The sequence below is a fragment of the Triticum dicoccoides genome, chromosome 2A (genome assembly GCF_002162155.2).
Source record: "Triticum dicoccoides isolate Atlit2015 ecotype Zavitan chromosome 2A, WEW_v2.0, whole genome shotgun sequence".
NCBI lineage: Eukaryota > Viridiplantae > Streptophyta > Magnoliopsida > Poales > Poaceae > Triticum > Triticum dicoccoides.
In genome coordinates, this window is record NC_041382.1 from 731,437,942 (window position 1) to 731,461,067 (window position 23,126).

A 23,126-nucleotide genomic window follows, 5' to 3' on the forward strand; every position below is an offset into this window, starting at 1 on the left:
AAAAAGTTAATGACAAGATGTTTTTTTGCAGTTATCTATGTATCATGAGCGCCAATTTGATTTGGAATGTGGTCAGTCGAGCACGATGCCTGGGAAGTCGTTGCAACAATGGGTGTCGCAAGAAGTTGGTCCTCTTGGCTATAACTACAATGAAATGAACAACACACAGACAAACTCTCCTATGATTAACATGACCAACAGGATTATGCCCGAGGTAAAAACAAACTAAAATACAGTAGATTTTGTAGGGCTGTGTTTATATTGTACCTTGGCTTAACTCTTCCAGAATTTTGCAGTTGTTTCTGCAGAGGAGTCCAAATGCTGAAGCCTCAAGAACCCATCCTACAGAAACAAAAAAAATGCAGCCAACTGTGAGTGCCAAAAACACATCAAAAAGAAAGTGTCGACAGAAAAAGAAAAAAATGTTACATGATCATCATTAAAAACATGCTTTTTTTATTGTTTTTAACAGGGGGTGAGCTTCATGAATGTATCCGGCGATGCACCTATGTCATACATGCAACTGCTGCTTGCTGCTGAACAAGAGGTTTGACCTTTCTTTCCTCTGTTGAAACCGCAAACCAACTACTAATTAGTCAGAACAAAAAAATGATCATCTACATTCTCTCGCAGGGGGCAAAATATTTGTCGTCTCAATCATAGGAAGAACGCCTAGTTCGTACTGAGGTTTGTTTTGTACATGAACTTATGTAAAAAGAAAAATGAAAAAAATTGTATCAAACTTATATACTATTATGTCGTCGCTGATGAAAAATTCTGTTATTGTGAAATGCATTCAGAATGACATGTTCATGATAGCTGGCCGCTATGGAAGAGGAACATCAGAAGAACCAAGGCAAACAAATCATGATAACACAGGGCGAGTTTTGGTTGAACAAAATCAGGAGCCTTCCCCGTTTGTTGACAACACAAATATACAAGGACTGCATGATTTGATCTGGGAAACTGATGAACCTGATTGTGCACAGAAGCAGCCTTCAGACAATGAACTTGACAGTGATAGTGAATCAGATCATAACCTTGGACTGCATCAAAGAGAAGGTGATATGAATGTTGATATTGTGGAACAACAACATAACAATGAGACGGGAGTTCAAGTTGAACAACTTTCACAAGATGACATCCTCATATTTCTTGAAAATGAAAGCATAAAAAATGCTCAGACTTGCAGCCATGAAGTTCGTAGCCATCATGTGCCAACTATTGACATGGTTTTTGACAACCAAGAAGCAGCTTATAGCTTCTACAACGAGTATGCAAGCATATGTGGTTTCTCTGTAAAGAGGGCAGCATCCTTTGTGCAAAAAAGGAAGGTGGCAATGCACCAACAAGAATCACTTTGAAGTGTAACCGATCTGGACGTGCAATTGGAGAGGAAGAAAAGGAAGCAAGGTTGAAAAAACGACGAGAAACTAGACAGGCAAAAACAGGCCAGGTCCCGCGTGAGAACCCCAGGAAAAAGAAAACAAACACCATTGGGATAACTGGTTGTAAGGCTCAGCTTATTATCACAAAGAAGGCAGACAAGTGGGTTGTTACAACAATCAACCTCGAGCATAACCATGAGTTGAGCCCTCATACAGAGTCAAAGTACCTCTGTTCACATAACTACATGACAGAAGAGGAGAAGATCCTTATCCGTACATTCAATGCTGTGAAGCTACCAACAAGGAAAATAATGACCATCCTGAGCTTCTTGAGAGGTGGCAACACTCCTTACACTAAGAAACACGTCAGCAATGTGAGGACATCAATTGGCAAAGAAACTAACCAGAATGATATGATGCAAGTACTGACTTACTTCAGGAAAAGGCAGGCGGAAGATCCAAGGTTCTATTATGCATTTAAGACAGTTAAAGTTTCTGATGAGGCAAGCAAAGTGTTATGAATTTTCTGGGCTGATGGCTACGCAAGAAAATGTACGACTTGTATGGTGACTGTCTCAGCTTTGACACAACGTTCAAGACAAACAGATACAACCTCCCGTTTGCTCCATTCGTTGGGATCACAGGTCATAGTCAGAACTGCTTGTTTGCTTGTTCTATCATCCAAAATGAATCAACTGACACTTTTAAGTGGTTGTTTGAGACTTTTCTTCACTGCATGGGAGGCAAAAGTCCAGTGACGATTATAACAGATGAAGATGCGGGCATGAAATCGGCAATCCCGATGGTTTTTCCCAACTGTGTTCACAGGCGTTGTCTCTTCCATATAAAAAAGAAAGCTGAGGAAAAATGTCCTAGAACATTTGCAGCACATGAAAACCTACATGCTGATTTCAGTGACATCATACACAACTCGCTGACCGAAGGAGAGTTTGAAATGTTGTGGCCAGATATGATACAGAGATATGGTATACAAAAAATCAGCTATTTCAACATTATGTGGAAGAAGAGAAGGAGGTTTGTTCCTGTCTACTTCAAGAAGAATTTCTTCCCATTCATTCATTCTACTGCAAGAAGTGAAGGGACAAATGCTATTTTCAAGGACAACATAACTTCAACACATAGTGTGATATGCTTCCTGGAAGAATATGAGAGGATATCTCACAATATTCAAGATAATGAGAGAGAACAAGACTCCATAACTAGAACAACAAAGCCAACTTTCTGGTCTCATAGTGAACTTGAGTATCAGGCAGCATCTATGTACAACCGAAAGATCTTCTATAGGTTCCAAAAGCAGCTGCAATTTGTTGTCAATTTGCATGTTGAAGAAGTTGTGAGGAATGTGAGATATGAAGTATACAAAACAGAAATGCTGGCTGCAAAGGATTTCAGGCAAAGGAGATTTGTTGTCGATGTGAACATCCAAAATCAGGAATTTAGTTGCATATGTGGTAAATTCTTGAAAGACGGAATTGTGTGTAGTCATGTCCTGAGGGTTCTTTCTCATCTGAACATGTCAAAACTTCCTGAAAAGTACTACATCGACAGATGGAGGCCAAAAGATACAAAAGACACATGAGACAGGCGGTTCAATGTGCCTGCTGAGCTAACTGCTGGGAGTCAACACTTGAGGTACACACTTTTGTCCAACAGGCTCAACGATATGGCCTCTGATGGCGCATCAACAAATAGAAAATATCTATATGTTGTTGGGGAGAGTGAGAGGGTGCAACAGAGATTGGATGAGATGACTAAAGAAGATGAAGCTGCTGAAGCTGAGAAAACAAGTGTTGGACCAAAGAATTCAGAAGTTCCACTCACAGGCCCGCATCCAGATGGTTATGGGGACAACCTGCAAAATCCCGATGTTGCTATCTCAAAAGGACGTCCACAATCAGGGCGATACAAAACCTTCATGGAAACTTTGCGTGCGAAACCAAAAATTCACTGTAGCCGATGTGGTTCTGAAACCCACAACATATCTACTTGCACAGTAATTGCTGATAATGTTGCCAAGGCACAGCGACAAAAAAGCACTCAAAAACGTGCTTCAGGTCCTCTAGATTTTTTTTCTCTGTTTTGTTAAATTTATGATTTTTGTTTCTCTGTTGCCCACTTGCAATTCTAAGAAAGTTTGCTCTTATTGTGTTGGTAGCAGGTTCGATGACAGCAGCAAAGACCGATAAACCATCAGGTGGGCGGACGAAGAAGAGCAAGACACAAAGCACAACAACAACAGGAGACAGAGACTGACTAGACTATTTGAAAAAAAATATTGTAATAAATATAGCATTTTCATATGTTTTGGGATGCAAAATAACGCATGGCAAGAGAAGAAAAAACTTTATAACTGTACTTTGTTTAGTTCATGTTGCTGCATCTGATGTTGTTTCCCCCCTTGATGTATGAATTCTGTCCAAAAAAATGTGTGTGTTTTTGGAAACAACCTACAAATTTTTAGAAAGAGTGTCAGAAATTGTTATCCATACATTTAAAAAGGTATCTCAAAAAACAGTACCAAAAAATCAATGTGATTAGAAAAAATCATGAGGTCATACCTGTGTAAGCCATTGATATGATCTTGTATGAACTTTCACACCCGATTTTTATTTATAAAAACGTGGAGAAAAACAGAAGAAAAATCAGCACCAAAATAAATTTGCAAAAAAGGAAAAAGAGAAGAAAAAGTGTAAAAAAATGCCATTGTTGTATCCAGTACACGAAGCACTTTCTATTTGTGATAAATATGGAAAACTGCTCCAATGAACCCAAAAGACCTATACAAAAAAAACTTCGAATATAATTGCATACTCATTTGCATTCATTCTCTTCCTCATAGTACTTCGAATATATTTGCATACGCATTTCCATTCATTCTCTTCCTCATAGTACTTTGTACATGGCCACAGTGTACAAACGAAACAAAAAAATCTGAAACACATAAAAATGTTTTGTTATCTACTTGACACCACATTTCCTTGCTTCATGCGCATCAACTTCAAATTCTGCGCCATTGTTTGTGAGAGAAACAATTGAAGAGACGGTGTCTTGCCATTTTCGCAACTATAGTTGAATTGTTAATCTTTGTACTGGTATGTCCACTGGTGAGTTTTCTGGAAAGTGTCTCTGAAAAAAGAGTATATACATCAGAAAAGAAGCAGAAAAGAAGAAAACCTTTGAAAAATATATTATACAAAAAAAGATAGCAGAGACAGAGAAGATTAAGAAGTACCTTAACTCATATTTCATAAATCCTTGACAATCCTTTTCCCTTCATCGAGAATGTTGTGGTCACTGAACAGAATATCGACTGCAAACCTGATACGTGCATCTTGGACCATATCGTGCGTGAAGACTGATTGCAACGCATTCCTAGAACGCCAGTTCTCTAACCAGTTCAAGACAAAAATCCCGCATGCATCACTATTTTCCGGAAAAATGAAATGTTGACAGAAAAATAAAGTCAGAAATGATAAACGATCAGTACATGCACTGAACTACAAAAAATTGAAAAACATGCGAATGTAGGAAATATAAGTACAGAGAAAGGATCTTCATCTAACCATCCTTACTGCTTCAGTAAGTTTGGATATGCAGTTTCGTAGTGTCTGAATCCCATATTCTTTTGACCAGCATCATTCCAAGCTCGTTTGAAGTTTTCGATCTGCATTAAAAAAAACATTAAGATCATGAATGAGAAGGTTGTATATTAAGTCAGAGTTCTCTTGTGACAAGTTACCATCATGTGCTTTATTGTCCTGTGGTATGTGCTATCTCCATCATACTTTGAATCCAGGAAGATGAATTTATGGGCACACAGGTCCACCAGGAAAACGAACTAGTGTGACTTGTGTAGCGTTGGAAAAAATAACTTCATATCATAAAGCAGAGGCAAAAAAATTAGAGAAAAAATAAAAGAATAAGAGAAGCACAAATGTACAAAAGATGACAAGACATACTTCGTTACATTGCTGAAGATCCTTTGCTTTTCCAGCTCCTGTGAAGCTCTTTATTAATTTATCTCTCCACTGCAATCTCGATGCTTCATTCTTCCACTTTTGTAGGAAGTATTCCTTTTTCGGAAAAAAAGTACAAAGAAATGTCAACCTCTCAGGGAAAAAAAAGAAAGTAAAAAAGACAAGGAGAAAAATGAAAAAATAAATATTGCGCTTGAAAGTGAAAATTATGAAACTTACACTAGCAGTGTGGAAGAAGAAATGCCTTTGAGATAGTCTTGGGTGATTGTCCCTAAAGAGTTTCCTACAGAACACATTTATGACGTATGACTCTACCCATCCTTCCTCTTTGAAAGATTTCCCAATTGTTCCAAAGAAACCCTGCAATTATCAATTTCAACAACCCATTTCATGTATCTTGAGGAAAAGGGAGGGAGGAAGAACACATGAGAAGTGAAAAAGTTATTGTTAGAAAAAGCAAATAAACAAATGATGAACGCAGAACAAAACTTAAGAAGAAAAGCCACAAAGATAGAAACACAATGAGGAGAAAAGAGAAAAATACCCCTTGTAATCTGCATGACTGCTTAAGATCATGATATTGTTGTAGAGATCCAATTCATGGCTCAAAATTTCTCCCCTGTTATACCCGTCATAAGGAGAGCAAAGGTATTTGCTTGGCTTAAGAATTCTTTTGTTTGGAACATTTTCTTTTCCCACCGAGCTGTTTGAGCTCCCTAACAAAAGACGGGTGTTGTAATGTTCATCTGAGTTTCCCAGCAAGTTCAAGCAATTTTGTTGCAAAGACTTTTCCCCCAGGATTTGAACCTCTGGGGAGGCCTACAAAATTCATATATTTTGTCAAAAAAGGAGGGTAGCGAGATTGTAGATATTGAACAAGCGACACTAAAAAAACATTAAAAAAGACGTTAGATGCTTCCTCTGAAAAAATGGGTTCACTTACAGATTGATTGTCCCTTATTGCTATTGGTTGTTCTTCAGTGCCATCTGGTGTATACGTGTGGTTGCTTTTGTCAGAGAACAACCTTCTGGGTATTATTAATTGATTAGGAGACCCCTGTTCACAAAGAAAAAAAATCAAACACAGTTAACATTTAATAAAAAAATACTATGGCTGGAATAGAACAGGAAACTTAAGGAGGTTTGCTGCATGGAAAATTACAATGTTTCTTTCATGTGATGTACTCGGTGAGAAGAAACTGATGTTCTTGTTCTTTGGTGAGTAGCATGTTTGTTCCTGGTTCCACTGAAAAATTTTGTAAGCATTTGGCGAGGTCTGCATGGAAAATTTTGTAAGTTCCCCGTTTGTTCCTGGTTCCACATAGAGATTTCATTGTCTCTAACAGCATACCTCAAAAAAACGCAGAAGACAAAAACACATTTCATTTAAACGCGAACAAAAAAAGTGTTTGCTGCTAACCAAGTCTATAATGCTTGCATCTGTTGTTGTTGCAGTTGAAGGCCTTGGTGTTTTGCAAAAGTAGCTCTGGCTTTGTTGTTGTGCACAACAAACGGGGAACTCGTTGGGCGTGCTATTAATTTCATACTGAGAATGCTGCTAAAAAAATAAAGAGTTATTTGTCATACTTCTATTAGGTCAAGTTTGCTACATGTACAAACAACAGATGGGAAAAATCTATGAGGTTGATGTGTGTAAACCTACCTTAATGCTTTTGTAGCTCTGTTCTGGGTCTTTTGACATCATATTGTCCACTTCTATGTTTTTCTTTGGGGGACCATCCCTCTTAGCAGCCTGCTTTGAAGGATAAAAAGGGATTGGTAAAGACCATAATATAAATGAATGAACAAAGAAAAATGCAAATAAAAGGGCATGAGAAAAAAGAAGCTTCTCAGAGGAAAAAATTTGACCTCAATCTTTCTTTCGTACTCTTCTGAGTCCATGTGCAGAGGACGCCACAATTCGGGCTCTTTGATTTCATTCCCGCAATCATCGTGGTTTTTGAAGAGCCGTAATGTTGGTATGTCATCACCGTAGAAGAAGTAGTTTTTCCTAGCTTCATCTAGATAGCGTGCAAAAAATGTTTGTGTTGTCTGTGTGTGAGCTAGTTCTTCATCTTTTTGAACAAAAAAAAAGTCATGCAAGAAAAAGGAAATACATAAGTAACAAAAGAAAAGTAAAAGAAGAAACACATGGGGGCTGTGTTGAAAAAAAAGTCTCACAATGAAATATACCTGGCACAAAAACTTTGTTAATATCTATGCTCATTTTGCTCTCTGGAAATTGATCACTTGTTGGTTCCTCAAAAATAGAAAAAGTAAAAAAACAAAAAAAGAGTCAGTACACCACTTAGCAAAAAAGAGGCATAAAAAATTTTCATTAAAAAACTGGTTGATTATGAGATTTCCTTCAAAAATACCTTTTGAGTGCTGGTATTGTTCTTGAAACCGCAAAAAGATGGTGTGCTTATTGTGACTCCTTGTTCTTGCTGTTGGTATGAAGTAGACTCAAATTTCTGAGGACATAGCATATAATCAAAACTTGCTGTGGTCACTGTTTTTGAATGCGTATAGTTGTCTTCTTGAAGTATAGCTTGGGTGGTGGGTTGTAAGTCCTCTATGGTTTTGCTTGCTTCCTGTTAACAGTGAGAGAGGTGTTAACTGTGGCAAAACATGGTTGCTGTTTAGCAAAAACAGAAAAACAAAAAATAAGGATTTCTGGGAAAATTACAAAAAAAAACAATCAACTTACGAATGTAGTAGCAATTGGGGCTAACTGTGGCCCTTGTTCATCAACTACCATGTTGTGCTGCGCCTTGCTGTGTGTTCCTTCAGACCCACATGACTGATGACTTAAATTTTTCCCTTTAATTATAGAAGTTTGTGGCTCCTCGTGTGTTAGCCTTTCTATTTGATCTCCTAACCTTCTTTTCTTTCTAGATATTATATCTGCTTGCAGCAACAGAAAAAAATCAGCTACTCCCTATAGACAACAAACATATTACTAAAAATCTGCTTGCAATAACAGCTAATATAGATGTTACTAAAAAAACAGAAAAAACAAACATATTAAAGGGAAAAAAGCATGTAAAAAGTGGATTAGATATATATGAAGAAATGTTTACCATCATGATCATATTCTTCGTTTGAATTGACCTTAACAGTTGTCTCTGAATCAATATCAGCATTTGCTGATATGTATTCGTTGCTTGAATCGAGTTTCACTGTTTTTTCGGAATCGCTATTCGCTGATGTCACTATTTTAAGAGTTTGTAAGATCAACTCCTTTACTTTGGAGCAAGTGCTGGGCCCTTCATCTTTCATGTACTGTTGGAATGTTATATATATATCTTCTTTTACCTGTTCTTGTTCAGTAGAGTATTAGGCACAAAAAAATTAGTCAAAAAAAGATGAGATAGAAAAAAAAGAAAAAGGGAAAACAGTACAAACAAAAAAAAGAGGACTAGAAATAGGAAGGGTAACACACCTTCACGCTCAGAGAATTTCCGAATCTTCTTTCAATAGCATCCTTCATGTATGAATTTTTTTCAGTGCTAGCCCATTCATGTGTTTGTTGGCCATAACAAGTTTCAGACTCATTCTTAACCTGCGAGCAAAAAGAGTCAGAAACTAAAAAGATTTACATATATCTATAGGAAAAATAAAAAATGTTCCTTAATTCCTTGAAAAGTGGAAATGAAAAAATGAACGACAGAAAGAAAACCTAAGCCTCTTACTCTGAAACCTCCATATCCAAGAGCATCTCGCTGAAAAGTTTTATTAGGTTCCCCTTCCATATACAGATTCTTGGCAATGTACACTGTAGTTGTATGGTCCCAAAGTCAACAAAATCAAGGCACCGGACCTAAAAAATTACAATAAGCAAACAAACAAAACTTCAGACATTGTGTTGCCAAGTAAACATAAAGACGGGTGAAAACTCATACTTATAAAAAAAGGGGAAAATGGAAAAAAATACTAAAACTACAAAAACAATAATAGGAAAAGCATGAAAAAATATGTACCGCAAGGTGAAAAATGCATCCGCCCAGTGTTAATGTTATCCTGTTTTGCTTCACCTTTTCTTTTTGATACTTGTTGATTGCTTGCATCAACCATGCATGCGTGAATTCACACCAGTTTAAGTCTTTGATCTTGCTAACATCAATTAGTGCTCCCATATACTTGGTGCTTGGTTTAGTGTTTGATGTTGGGCATAAGAAGGTTGCAAGCATAACGATCATATAACAACGGATATATTGTTCATCAGATAGCTCCTCCTCCTTGATGATCTTGTTGCCAAAATACTTGATTGATGGAACTTCTGACAGCCCAAACAACGCGAGAAATTCAGCTTTTCCTCCATCATCAGTTATGCTGATATTGTTTTCGCCTGCTGGAATCCCAAGAACATGGGACACTGACTCTGCATTGAGTGTTATCACCTTCTGATTGAATACAATTTGTTCATCCTTGACACAAACGTTATCAGCTATCCATTGCGCAAATGGCCTTGGTACGACACACTCATCAAACTCAAGCGTGAAACCGAAGCCAATACCTCTGACGAGTTGTACTTTCTCTTTACTTTTGCATGTGGACTTGACAACATCAACAAAGTATGGCAGACTACATCTGCTGTATGCCTTGGCTCCGACGTGACCACGGGGTTTGTTGACAGGCTCTTCGATATTTCTAGGTCTCAGTTTTTTATAAAAACAACAACATAAGATAAACGGGAAAAACACAAAAAGATTAAAAAAATTACATGACCATTAATGGTGTATCGTAGAAAAACGAGAAATACCCATACATATGTATTAAAAAATGATCTAAAAGAAGAAAGATATAAATATATACACAAAACGATCTCAGTTCCGATGTTGGGTACTTATGATCTGTAGAAAGAAAAAACTAATAGACAACTAGCACTGATTACCTTGGTTGTTTGCTTTCGTATTATCTTACGAGTTTGTTTCCTTTCAATACTCTTTCTTACCTGCAAGAAAAAATCATAAGACAAAACATCAGAGACAAAAAAAATTGTCTATGAGATAACTCTTTGAGTTGCATTCATCAAAGCAAAAATCCAAAAAAAGAGTGGTTACCAAATTTATCACACCGTCGCACAGTAGACTACCTGACACTTCAGTTTCAGTTAAATCATCATCTATTTCTGGCCCCTGTTCCTCATATAGATGTTGACCGTCCATATCTTCGGGATCTCTTTTTTCTTCAAACAATATTCCATGGGCTTTGTTAATTTCATCATGCTCCAAGCACGTGTCACTGTTGTGTTTATCCTCATGTGATGCACTCAGCACAGTAACAGGCCCCTACAACAACAAAAAAAGGGGCATCTTAAGCGTCCCTATAAACTCTTTATAACAGAGTAATCAATGCTTAAAAATACACCTACTAAAACAAGTACATTTATAAATTCTGAAAACATGACTTGAACACACATGCATGTTTTAGATTTCAGGTCTGAAAAAATGAAAAGGAGCTAGAATGACCAACAGATAAAATGTCTTGTTGTAATGTAATGTGTGTGTGTGTGTCTTCATTTTGAAAGCTATGTTCGAGCTTGGAAGTCGTTTTTTGATAGATACATGCTTCTCCTGACATACACTGCTTGTACCCCTTAAAAATTCCAAAATCCATATGTTTTTCTTTCTAACTGTCGGGCAAGCAACCAATGCAAGTGCAATTACATGCATTTTACTGAAAGACAATTCAATTCAATTCAGTCCAGTTTCCTTTACTACATTCACTCAGGTTCAGATTCAGTCCTACACAAAATGCCAAAACCACCTTCACTTAATAAAACAGCAGCCACAAAACTGCAACTGGCGGACCAGAACGCCAACAATTTCATGTAGTAGTTAACACAAAAATGAAAAAACAATGAAACATTCACCCCAGAACCAAAACCGTCATCATGCAGGCATGTTTCATCATGCTTACTCATCAAAAAAGTCCTAACGAGCCATCATGATAGCTACTGATAAGCTGCACTCACCATGGCTTCAACAGATTCAAAAAATTGTACAGATACAAAAAACTTTACACTTCATATATCAACACATATGTGAGAGATTCAGGACACACACAAAAAAAACATGAAAAAAACACACAGAAACTCCAGCTCCACCTAACTGCCATGGTTTGATTCACACTCTGTTCGTTCTCAAAGCGCACATTCTAGTTGTTTCCCACGGCAGCATCAGTAGCTGGTTCATTTATCCCTCTGTCCCTTCCCACAGCAATTCGGCCCTCAATCCTGCACTAAACGCCTAAAAAATGGACAAAAAAGGTTACTCGTACTTCGTCGTGGCGAATTGCTCCTTCACCCCCCTTCCATGGCGACAAAATCAACCCGAAAAAGCATCCCTCCTGCTGCTACCGAATCCACCGGTTGTAACTCGCCACCCATCCCATAATTGCTCCCGCTATCGATTGGAGGACCAACAAACTAGAAACCCTAGCCACAGATTTTCCCCAATTTCAATGCGGCGGTAGCGCCACCAGAAAGAGATGGACGTCGGCGCGCAGCAGGACTGGACCGATAAAAATCAACGGCGGAAACTGGGGGAGGGGGGAGGGGCGGCCTCCTTCCGGCGGTGGGAGCCTTACCTTTGATGGGAGCGCGCCGCCTGGCGGGTCGCCGCCCTGCTTCTCCATGTCGCCGTTGCCGCCTTGAGCGGCTTCCCGTTTAGAGATAGGTACAGCCATGTTGGCCTCTCTCTGCTCCATTTCAAACAGTCAGGTGCGCTGTCGGCTTTGGGCAAAAAAATGGAAAAGTAATTAAAAAAAAGAATAGAGGTTGGTCCACAGTACAGTGGGAGTAGAAAAAAATTTAAAAAAACGTGCATTGAAAAATATTTGGTACGACATGAATATATATAATTTGGCACAAAAATTAATAATTGAGAAAAATAACACATAAAAAAATATGGCATGTTTTGAAATTAGTTTATTAAAAAAATTAGAAAAATGTGGGCAAAATGAATATGCGATTGATTATAAAATGAAGACACAAAAAAATGCAACGTCGACATTGGAAACCTTGAAGTTGCGACTCAAGTTTGAAAAACTTGCAGTTGCGGCTCGAGTTTGAAAACTTGCAGTTGCGGCTCGAGTTAGAAAACTTGCAGTTGCATTTTTCTAATGTCGACGTTTAAAAACTTGCAGTTGTGCCCCGACTTGAGTAATGATGTCATTAGAATAAGAAGACACAAAAAATATTAAATGAAAAATTAAAATAAATGAAAAAACTAAATGAAATGTGAAAATTGAAAAATAAAAAATATAGAAAATAAAAAGGAAGAGAAACACAGAAAGTGAACATTGGAAACTTATAGTTGCACCCTCGAGTTTGATTGCGGCTCGAGTTTGAAAACTTGCAGTTGCGGCTCGAGTTTGAAAACTTGCAGTTGCGGCTCGAGGTTGAAAACCTGCAGTTGCGCCTCGAGGTTGAAAACTTGCAGTTGTGACCCCACTTGAAAACTTGCAATTGCGACCACATTTAAAAACTTGCAGTTGTGCCCCCACTTGAGTAATGATGTCATTAGAATAAGAAGACACAAAAAATATGAAATGAAAAATTAAAATAAATGAAAAAACTAAATGAAATGTGAAAATCGAAAAATAAAAAATATAGAAAATAAAAAGGAAGAGAAACACAAAAAAGTGAACATTGGAAACTTGCAATTGCACCCTCGAGTTTGATTGCGGCTCGAGTTTGAAAACTTGCAGTTCCGGCTCGAGTTTGAAAACTTGCAGTTGCGCCTCGAGGTTGAAAACTTGCAGTTGCGACTGAACATTGGAAACATGCAGTTGCACCCTTGAGTTTGATTGCGGCTCGAGTTTGAAAACTTGCAGTTGCGGCTCGAGTTTGAAAACTTGCAGTTGCGCCTCAAGGTTGAAAACTTGCAGTTGCGACCGAACATTGGAAACTTGCAGTTGCACCCTCGAGTTTGATTGCGGCTCAAGTTTGAAAACTTGCAGTTGCGACCCCCGACAATGGAAACCCTGAGTGCCTCCGAGGTTGAAAAGTTGCGTCTAGACATTGCAACCTCGCAAAAAATGCAACGTCGACATTGGAAAACTTGAAGTTGCGACTCGAGTTTGGAAAACTTGCAGTTGTGGCTCGAGTTTGAAAACTTGCAGTTGCGGCTCGAGTTTGAAAACTTGCAGTTGCGCCTCGAGGTTGAAAACCTTGCAGTTGCGACCGAACATTGGAAACTTGTAGTTGCACCCTCGAGTTTGATTGCGGCTCAAGTTTGAAAACTTGCAGTTGCGACCCCCGACAATGGAAACCCTGAGTGCCTCCGAGGTTGAAAAGTTGCGTCTAGACATTGCAACCTCGCAAAAAAAATGCAACATCGACATTGGAAAACTTGAAGTTGTGACTCGAGTTTGAAAACTTACAGTTGCGGCTCGAGTTTGAAAACTTGCAGTTGCGCCTCGAGGTTGAAAACCTTGCAGTTGTGTCTCGAGATTGAAAAACATTTCAAAATCAGCCCGGACATTGAAAACCTTGTACTTGCCCCTCAAGTTTGAAAACTTGAAGTTGTGTCTCGAGGTTGAAAAACCTTGCAAATGCGTCTCGAGGTTGAAAAAGAAATACAAGGTCATCCAATAAAAGACACTGAAAACATTAAAAAGAAAATATGGATAAAAAAGAAGATGGATTTCACACGGGGCATCGCATTTGCAAAAAAAAAGAGTTGGAACCCACACATGGTAGCATTTAGTAGATAGATAGAAAGGAACATAGAAGTCTAGATCTCTAATACTACTTAGGAGCTGGTCTGATTGACACATAAAAAAGCGCAAAAATAAAAAGTTCCTAACGAGGGCTGATGGTTCCTGAACACTGCGCTGCTGAACTTGCTGTCTTTTGGCATCCCTTCCTTCATTATGTTGTTGTTCTCAGGTTGTACACAACACATGTTATGTTTACGCCCCCTTGGTTGCTGGGATTGAAATTGAAAACAACTCCGTCTCCTTCTTGAAGGTTGTTCTGGGTTGCAAAGACACCCCATTGCTTGCTGAAAACCATGCGCCCACCACAATCTTGGCGGTATCCAACATTCATGTATTCTTCAGCTTCAAAACAAATTCCAACAACACCTTCTGGTAGCAAGTTCAACCCTTCAATCACCTTCCTTGGAATTTTCTACATAAAAAAAGAAGATAAACATCAGACAATAAAAACATATATAGGACAAAAAAATGAGCGAACAAAAAAAATCAGATTGAAAAAGCACATTTAACATCTGCTTGCTTGCAACGTTCGTGGTTGTGAGACGGTGCGCGAAAGGACATCCAATGTACCCATCATTGTTGGTAAGAACCAAATCCAACTTTGATACTTCATCATAACTTAGAACAATGCCCTTTGTGAAAACAACTAGTGGAGTAGCTACTTCCTCATGTACATCATTTAGGGCCTCATCATCAGACCCAATGTTGATCCCACCCGCAGCAGCGCCCTGGTCTCCCGCATCCTCATCAACAATCGTGTGCTCAGCTAGGCCCCCGTCATTTGCAACACGCATGCAACCAACATAGCATACATATGCCTTGGCCATGCGCCGAGATGTGTCAAAAACCACTAACTCACCACCGCCAAGATGGTAGTCCGAGACAAACTTTACCCAGTCATCGCCGCCCATCACGGTGGTCTCAGACACGCTGAGCACATCCAACGAATACCTTCGCCCGTGAGCTCTGAAACTGAAGAATCCTCCAGCTATGTGGCTCAGACTGTCCCTTACAGTGCATGGTATGAACTTATCAAAAGCCGGAAGCCGAAACATATTCGGAAGCCCCAGTCGAGCCACATACCGGGTCTGGGACACAATCCGGTCAGACACACTCGTGTGTCGTCGCCGCCATCTTTCACAAGTCCGTCTTCAAGTCATATTGAGGCTTCTACCTTGTCTGGCCACTCAGTCATCGACGTCACCATGACGCCAGACGGCAACCTCCTCCTGCGCGAGTCCATCTCCGCGCATCAGACACCGAGTCTCAACAACACCACGCCGCTGAGATCCGCCATCTTCAATGGGAAAGATGAAGCACCGCTCCACCAGAGTCGCCGTCCTCTAGTCCCTCGAGCCCGTGTGCACCTCCAAGAATGACGCCCCCATGGGGGAAAACGACACCAGAGAGCCGCCGTCATCCGATCTACTGATCTAGGGTTTCCCCCGGAGATAGCAGAGAGTGGCCTTGAACATCTCCACAACGATGCCTTCAGGAAGGGAACGGCGCAGACAGCGTCGCCATCGCCGGCCTTGGCAATAGCCAATAGCAGGTTTTCATCCAGATCTGATCGAAGACCTCCATCTCTCGTGCACGGGTCGCCGCCGTCCTTGCCGGGATCTGGATGATCCCGCATGGCAGATCTCAGCACGGGGAAGCCCCCCCACCGAGACCCGCCGGCCGAGCAGGGGAGGCCGAGGCCGCGCCCACAGGTCAGATCCGCGATGGATCCAAGCCCGCGCCGCCGCCCCGGAGTCAGCCCCGCGCACAGCCGCCACCGCCTGCCGAGGCTCGCCGCCGCGTGCCCCGTGCCCCGCCACCGCTCGCCGAGGCCTGCCGTCGCAGGACACCGCCGCCTGCCGCCTAGATCCGCCGCCCGCGGAAGAAGGGGAGGCGGGAGAGGGAGTCCCCCCGCCGCCGCAGTCTGCCACGCGGGTTTCACCCGGCGGCGGCGCGAGGAGGGGAGAAGGAGAGGGCGGCGGCGGTGCCTAGGGTTGGAGGCCCCCGAGTCGCCCAAGGCGGGGGCGACGGGAGGGGATAGCGTCAGTCCTCCCCACTGCTAAGTTTGGTTTTTCTCAGCCAGAGTCTGATAAATCTTACTGCCAAGTCTATATTGCATACGCATTACAGACAGGAACAGGGGAGAAAGAAATGCCAACATTAGCGTCATCTTGTGAAACAGCCCGGCCAGCAGCTAGATACTACTGGGTACAAGGAACAAGGAACAAGTCGTGATCAAGAAGAGCTTGAGCTTGAGCCTAAAGCATCTTGTGTTATCTTACATATACTACTTAGTACAGAATACTAAGTAGAATATCCCCGCAAAAAAATACTTAGGATAGAATACAAAAGGACAAGGATGACATATATATGTACCCAGTATATGTATGTGTATACTAAATAGTATACGTAGTACTAAGATTTCAGATAGATAGATTAACGACAGCTACCGAATGCTTGCCTCTGTGGGTACGAAAATGTGAGTTTCATTGATTTTAAATTTTTAACACACCACAAATATACAGACCTTCAGACCTTACTGCATTCATCTAACAGTATAAACTACTAGGCCAACACTAAGAAATGACCTTCAGACTAAAAAAAAATCATCTACCGATATGTATCACAGAACAAAACATATCTGCTTCTACATATATAGACATTCAGATAGATCAAAAAATTAGGACACAGATGTAGAATACTCAAAAAATAAAAAGGACAACATACTAACTGAAAAAACCAGATCCACCTACAATCATATAGAAAAACAGGAAAACCATGTAATCAAAACATGAATCTACTGCCTATCTAAGACACAAAAACCTAGTCAGAAACCATGTGTCAACACCCTAAAAATCTCATCCGCCCACCCATCTAAAAAAGAAACAAAAACAAACACCTACATGAATACCTAACAACCTCCCCATTCTATTCATTACATCTGCACTAACCCCTAGATCTACAACAAATGTATCAACCCCCTAATCTCATCCGCCCACCTATCTAAAAGAGAAAACAAAAAACAAAATCTACATCTAACCCTAACAAACCTCCCCATTCTATTCATTACATCTGCACTAACCCTAGAACTACAAACAAGAACATAAAAACAGTGGGGGAAGGAAAAACGTGGGAAGAATGCGTTACTTGAACAAAACGGGGATCTCCTCTCCACTTTCAGCTCTCCCCTTCTGTATCCCGATTCGAAGATGAACAGAGCGCTCTGGGGAAGGGAGTCAGAAGACGAACAGAGGAGCTGGGGGGAATGGAGTCAAGTCAGAATCAGGACGCTTCGGTCTCTTAAATAAAAGAGGAGAGGGGGGAGTGCAACGGGCGGGGGAGTGAAGAAAGAAAAGACAAGAAAAGCCCAACACGATACGGGCCGCGATAACCAGGAGACAACCTGTCCAGCGGCAACAAAGCACGAATCGCTACGCAAAAAAATCCGACGGTTCACAAAGTGAATGAGACCAAACTTGAAACTCAGTCCAACCATTTGCTACAGCACAGAAGTGCACACGCGACGCAGTCCATGTAAAACATACAGATGGGATGACGATGGATGTACGAGATGTACATGCATGGATCAGCACGAGTGCTTTGATCTTCAGATGGAAATGGCGCGTGCCCTGAGCAGCAGCAGGCCGTGCGCGACCATGCCGCAGAGGAACCCCAGCGCGGCGCTGGAGCCGACGAGCGACACGGCGGTACAGACGAGCATGACGAACGCCTCCGCCTTGGACGACATGTCCCTGGCCGCGATGGCCAGCTCCACGCCGGCGAACAGCAGCAGCACGCCCAGCAGCCCCACGGGGAACGCGGCGAGCACGCGCAGCACGGAGCCGCCGAGCGCCAGCCCCAGCGCCAGCTTCAGCCCGCCCAGCGCAGCCACGCACGCGCCGCTGCGCCCGCCGAACTTGTACTGCCCCGCCAGCCCGCCCGCGCCGTGGCAGCACGGCATGGCGCCGAACCAGCACCCCACCAGGTTCATGGCGCCCATGGTCACCGACACCGACGTCGCCGACGCCTCCTTCTTCTCCGGGAACAGGTCGCGCGTCAGCTTGCACACCGCCACCACCGAGTTGAGCACCGAGAGCGGGATCTGCGGGATCGCGCCCTTGATCAGCCCCTGCTTCCACGCCTCCCTCGGTATGCGCACCACGCGCATCCGCGACGGCCCCGCGCGCAGCTCCCTCACCGCCGCCGGGTGCCGGATGATGGCGAGGACCACGCCCAGCACGAACAGGATCACCGCCGACGGGATCGTCGCCGACCGCAAGCGCCTCCTCCAGCTACGCCAGAGGGAAGAAGAGCTATCCTCCTCCCGATCTCGTCCCACTTCTTCTTCTTGGACGGCGGTGCTGTGATCGTCGCCAGCGCCGTTGACGAGGACGACGAAGAAGATGGCGGCGATGGCGAGGGCGAGGCCGTCGAGCCCAGCCCAGGGGCGCCGACCGAGGGACTTGCTCTTCGCCAGGTCCTGCTCGTAGTGGATGTACTTGACGGCGGCCATGGCAAAGTTGAGCCCCTGGGCGAGCTGGATGCCGCGGACGACGGGGAGCGGCACGAACCAGTAGACGAGCTTCATAAGGCGGGTGACCCCGAGGACGAATACGAACGCCGAGGTGAGGATGCCGGCGGCCATCATCTCGGGGACCCCGAAGGAGGCGTCGGAGAGGGCGACGGCGGCGATGGTCTTCATGGGCTGGACGGGCATGGGGACGCCGTAGAGGAGGCCCGTGACGGCGTTGTAGACGCCGGTGAAGACGAGGGTGGTGCCGAGGTCGAGGCCGCGGGAGAGCGCCAGCGAGAGCACGATGGGGATGTACGTGCCCAGGTCGCCCATGGCGCCGTTCAGCTCCGACCACACCGACCGGAACGCCATGTTGTCGCGCGCCCGGACAAGCAGGGACATGGCGGCGCCCCTGATCGGTTTCCTGTCGCCGTCGCCGCCTTCTAGCGCCTCCGGATCCGCGGGGTTGACGGTGGTGGCCATGGCCGGTCGATCGTCCCTCCCCGGTTCCGGCCTGTCCTGTTTGCCCCGATTCCTTTCTTCGCCGAGCACTTTATGCTTGTACTACTGGACTAGTGCAGTGTGTTACTGGTGTTGCTTGCCTGCTTGTTTTGTACTACTGTTTTTGTAGTGCTTGGCTGCTTGCCATGGGAGATGGGTGGCCCATTGGCGCGCCAAGAGACGACCATGGAGATCTTCCTGCCAAGCTCATGTCGCTCTGTATTGTATTGCTCCTCCAGAGTTGACCGCAACATATAATATGTACTGTGCTACGTACAAGCGCCCTCCCCTGCATACGACTATGCGAGTTCTCTTGCCTGCAGCGGCAACCGCAGGCAAGATACTAATACAAGTAACTGTCATGATATATACCTTGAGTTCTTTGACATCTGCTCAGACTTTGGAAATGGGCGACTATTTTTTTACATCAAAGTACTCTTTATTGCAAGATGATCGTCATATTATCTTTTACTAAAGCATCAATAATCTCTCTGGGTGAAGGGAACCGCATACACCTTACTTTTACCTAGTTTGGCTAAATCATGAGCACACAATTAGCCTTTCTAGGAGCATGCTCAAAAATAATATACAAAAAATCATAAGCAAGGTGATATATATCATCAAAAACTGTTGCCAATAGATTGAAAGAGCGACCTCCATTCTTCATTGTCTCTATCGTCTCGATGTTGTCGGAGTTCACCTCTATGCGATTACACCGACTGTAGTTGCCAAACCGAGACCAAACCGTAAAGTCGGTGCCTCGGCCATAAGCACATCTTCGCACCAATCGATTTCCTTGTTTCCTCATGCGACGAATCCGCCATTCGAGTCTCCGGTGATAGCGTCATACGAGCCCTTGAGTAAGTCTGGGTCAAAAGCCCCATCCACGATTAGCTTCACATAGTTGCTCCTTGATCTTTCCCAGCCATGTTGCTTGATCATCGCCTTTGCATCACTCGCCATAGCATAGTTAGCAACCAAAGTTCTGATTGTCATTGCTATCAACTTAGGTTCATGGACCTTTTCATTATGCACTAACTTTCTCCTCTCCCATTATAAATACCAGGAACCAATAGTAATTGCTTCCGCTGAATCCCCAGACCGAGGACCACACATTTTTCAACTGGTTCTAGCAATAAATATTCTAGCACAGCTTCTCATCGCATGATCCACAGCTCATGCTTTATTAGTAGAAAAGCTCAAACCCAGTAGCCGCCATACTTCTTTAACTTTTGCACAAGTGAATAACAAGTGTTTGCACTACTAGAAATACCACTACTAATGGCGCACCTAATATGGCCATTAATGGCGCATCACTGGTGCGCCACTGATAGCACGCCATTAGTAATTTTTACTAATGGCGCACCAGCTGGTGCGCCATTAGTATCTGGTATACTAATGGCGCACCACCTGGTGCGCCATTAGTATATGCGAGGGTGCGCCATTAGTATGCCTCCCAGTTGGCATGTACACCCAGGTGCTTTGGCATACTAATGGCGCACCACCTCTGGATGCGCCATTAGTAACCGCAGCATACTAATGGCGCACTACCCGGTGATGCGCCATTAGTATGCACTGTCATACTAATGGCGCACTGTCGTGTGATGCGCCATTAGTATGAATATTAGTTTTTTTTTATTTTTTTATTTTCTGTTTTTTGCACAGGTTACAAAATGTATAATTTGACAAAATATAGACAGCACACATCAACAATAGATTCATCAAATACAATAGAAGATTAGTCTTTGAATACAATTCATCATATTAGTCTCCGAATACAATTCATCATATTAGTCTCCGAATTAAAAAGACCGAACAAAGATAGAACATTATATTACAAATCTCGAGACCGCGAGTAGCGAGTTTGTCTTCGCATTACAAGTCGATATCGATCATCTAAACTACCATCACATAGAAGAGAGCTGCGGTCATCACGATGAGCATCATCACGATGAAACTCGTCTTCATCCGGTTCCTCCAACGCTCCCTCCCCTCTCCCGCTAGATAGCGGGCGTATCTAGATTCGGCCTCGGCCCTAGTGGTGTACCCTTTGTAACTGTTACCGCTGAATCGGTGAACCTGTCTCCGACACTCCTCCCAGTCATCGTAGACTCCGGGAACCTTACCCTTGTACACGATATACGTCGGCATCACTATGCACTAGCCAAACGAAACGTTAGTACCAATTCACAGACAATACATAAGCAATATATAATTATGCAACAGAACGATCGGAAGAGAAAAGCAAGACATTAATAGCATCGATTACATCTAAGTTGAACGACTCTCAAAACCAAAGAGACATACTACAAGTTCATTAAAGTTTAATTACAACATGAGCCAATCGATGTTTCAGAACTAGACAACTCGACTCAAGGGACCGGAGCGTGGATGAAGCCGCCGTCTATCGTGGGAGTCATGAAAGAACGGGCGTTGTCATCCTGCATTTGTAGCATTGTGTCGATGTCACTGTTGGACGGTTGATTTCTGAGGTAGAACTGCCCCGAGGTACGAAGGACATCTTGATGGATGATTTCCGCAAACTCCGACTGGATGCGAAAGAATTCTTGTCGGAGGTCCGCGTCCTGGATTGCCGACACGCTCGCGGCCCAATCTTGGAGTTTACTCGGTAGCAGAAGTTGATGATGGTCCCGTACGATCGCCCGCATCTGATGGATGGCGTAGTAGGCACCCTTCTGACCGCCAGGCGGCTGCTTGACGCAGCAGAACGTCGTATTGTGGGAGAACACGTGCTTGCCGTACTTACGAATAGGCCTGGTGAAGGTGCCTCCAGATTGGGCGTAGCCGGGGAGAACATCATCAAGAACCTTCTTGACATTTGTGTAGTCTACGTTCGACTGACGGTCCGGGTCGAAATACGTGGCCATGGAATATTTGGGGCTTAGGAGGATGAGCGTGCAACGTGTGTCACTGCAGAAAACACGGAATGTTAAAAGAAAAACGATCGAAAAGTAAGAATTCATATGTTACGGGCCGGTTGAGGGGAGGACTTACTCGGGAAAGTAAGGCACGAGGAAGTTATCCTTATCTTGGTTTGCCAGAATGACGCCTTCGAGGTAAGAACTCGCGACTTGCCGGTCCCCAGCGCTGCCCAAGATCTTGGCACGCATGTAGAAGGGGTCGACTATCACGATATCCGGGGTCTTGTCGCGAATGATCCGCATCTCCATACTCAGCGAAAATAGCCGAACGAAGGTGTAGTGCAGCGGATGAAGGTTAAACATAGCAAAGATGTCATCAAACCGCAGGACGATCGTACCCCCGATGTCGCCATCCACAAAGCCCTTGCCCTCTGGCACCTTGGCCACGAAAACCGGGTATGCCACATCCTTCTCTCTGAGACGCCGCTTCTCCAAAGAAAGAACACTGTCGTGCAGACTCCGCATAGCACCGGTTGCAGCATTGAGCATATTTGGTGGTAGCATCGCCCTACCCGCCACATGCACCCTCCTCGAGATATCCTGCGGTGAAGGTGGCCCGTCCTGAGCACGGATCGTACTCGGTGCCGGCTGGCTCGCACCCTTCTTAGTCTTTCTTTTGCGTGCCTTCTTCTTCTCCTGTAATGGGACCGAGTTCTGCTCACAGACCGCCTTCTTGAGTGTGTTGGGGCTGATAATATTTCGCCTCATCATCATCATCATCATCATCATCATCATATATAGCGTGAAGCTCCTGCCTGATGCCCATTGATTTCAAGTCTGCCCTTGCTTTCGGCCCATCTTTGGTCCTCTCTGGCATGTTGAGCAGGGTACCAAGCAGACTCTCGCACACGTTCTTCGTGATATGCATGACATCAAGGCTGTGAGGCACACGGTGGATCTTCCAGTACGGCAAGTCCCAGAAAACAGACCTCGTTTTCCATACCTTCAGCAGCGGCTCTGGCGCCTTTCGCTTCTTTCCCGGCTCTGGCGCCTTTTGCTTCTTTCCCGGCAGTGGGCAGTCTTTCCAATTTTTCAACAGCTTATCTATTTCCTC

The 23,126-nt window shown here is 43.3% G+C and overlaps 2 protein-coding genes and 1 pseudogene across 9 annotated transcripts; 1 reads left to right on the top strand and 2 right to left on the bottom strand.

Moving 5' to 3' along the window:
- LOC119356722 overlaps positions 1 to 3,773 on the top strand; it is a 4,578-nt pseudogene extending 805 nt beyond the window's left edge.
- Positions 3,774 to 4,207: 434 nt separating this feature from the next.
- Positions 4,208 to 12,065, bottom strand: LOC119356723. 8 transcript variants are annotated; one of them, XM_037623697.1, is made up of 22 exons: positions 11,981 to 12,065; positions 10,485 to 10,680; positions 10,284 to 10,343; positions 9,370 to 10,045; positions 9,082 to 9,209; positions 8,832 to 8,951; positions 8,470 to 8,704; positions 8,097 to 8,293; positions 7,765 to 7,980; positions 7,580 to 7,646; positions 7,256 to 7,461; positions 7,050 to 7,139; positions 6,807 to 6,944; positions 6,549 to 6,662; positions 6,330 to 6,443; positions 5,931 to 6,205; positions 5,606 to 5,746; positions 5,369 to 5,482; positions 5,149 to 5,280; positions 4,973 to 5,073; positions 4,642 to 4,832; positions 4,208 to 4,535 (listed from the first exon to the last, which is right to left on the bottom strand). In XM_037623697.1, exons 5-17 carry the CDS (start codon positions 9,139 to 9,141, stop codon positions 5,698 to 5,700), a joined length of 1,881 nt encoding a protein of 626 aa, XP_037479594.1. In that variant the 5' UTR covers positions 9,142 to 9,209; positions 9,370 to 10,045; positions 10,284 to 10,343; positions 10,485 to 10,680; positions 11,981 to 12,065; the 3' UTR covers positions 4,208 to 4,535; positions 4,642 to 4,832; positions 4,973 to 5,073; positions 5,149 to 5,280; positions 5,369 to 5,482; positions 5,606 to 5,697. The 8 variants fall into 8 exon arrangements, with proteins under 8 accessions (XP_037479594.1, XP_037479593.1, XP_037479595.1 ...); XM_037623696.1 differs by having other exon boundaries at positions 10,453 to 10,680; XM_037623698.1 differs by having other exon boundaries at positions 9,370 to 9,770; positions 9,906 to 10,343; positions 10,453 to 10,680.
- A 5,455-nt stretch (positions 12,066 to 17,520) lies between these two features.
- On the bottom strand, positions 17,521 to 19,236 carry LOC119356725 (molybdate transporter 1-like). Its single transcript, XM_037623702.1, has one exon. It carries the CDS (start codon positions 19,110 to 19,112, stop codon positions 17,724 to 17,726), a length of 1,389 nt encoding a protein of 462 aa, XP_037479599.1. The 5' UTR covers positions 19,113 to 19,236; the 3' UTR covers positions 17,521 to 17,723.
- Between the last annotated feature and the right edge of the window lie 3,890 nt (positions 19,237 to 23,126).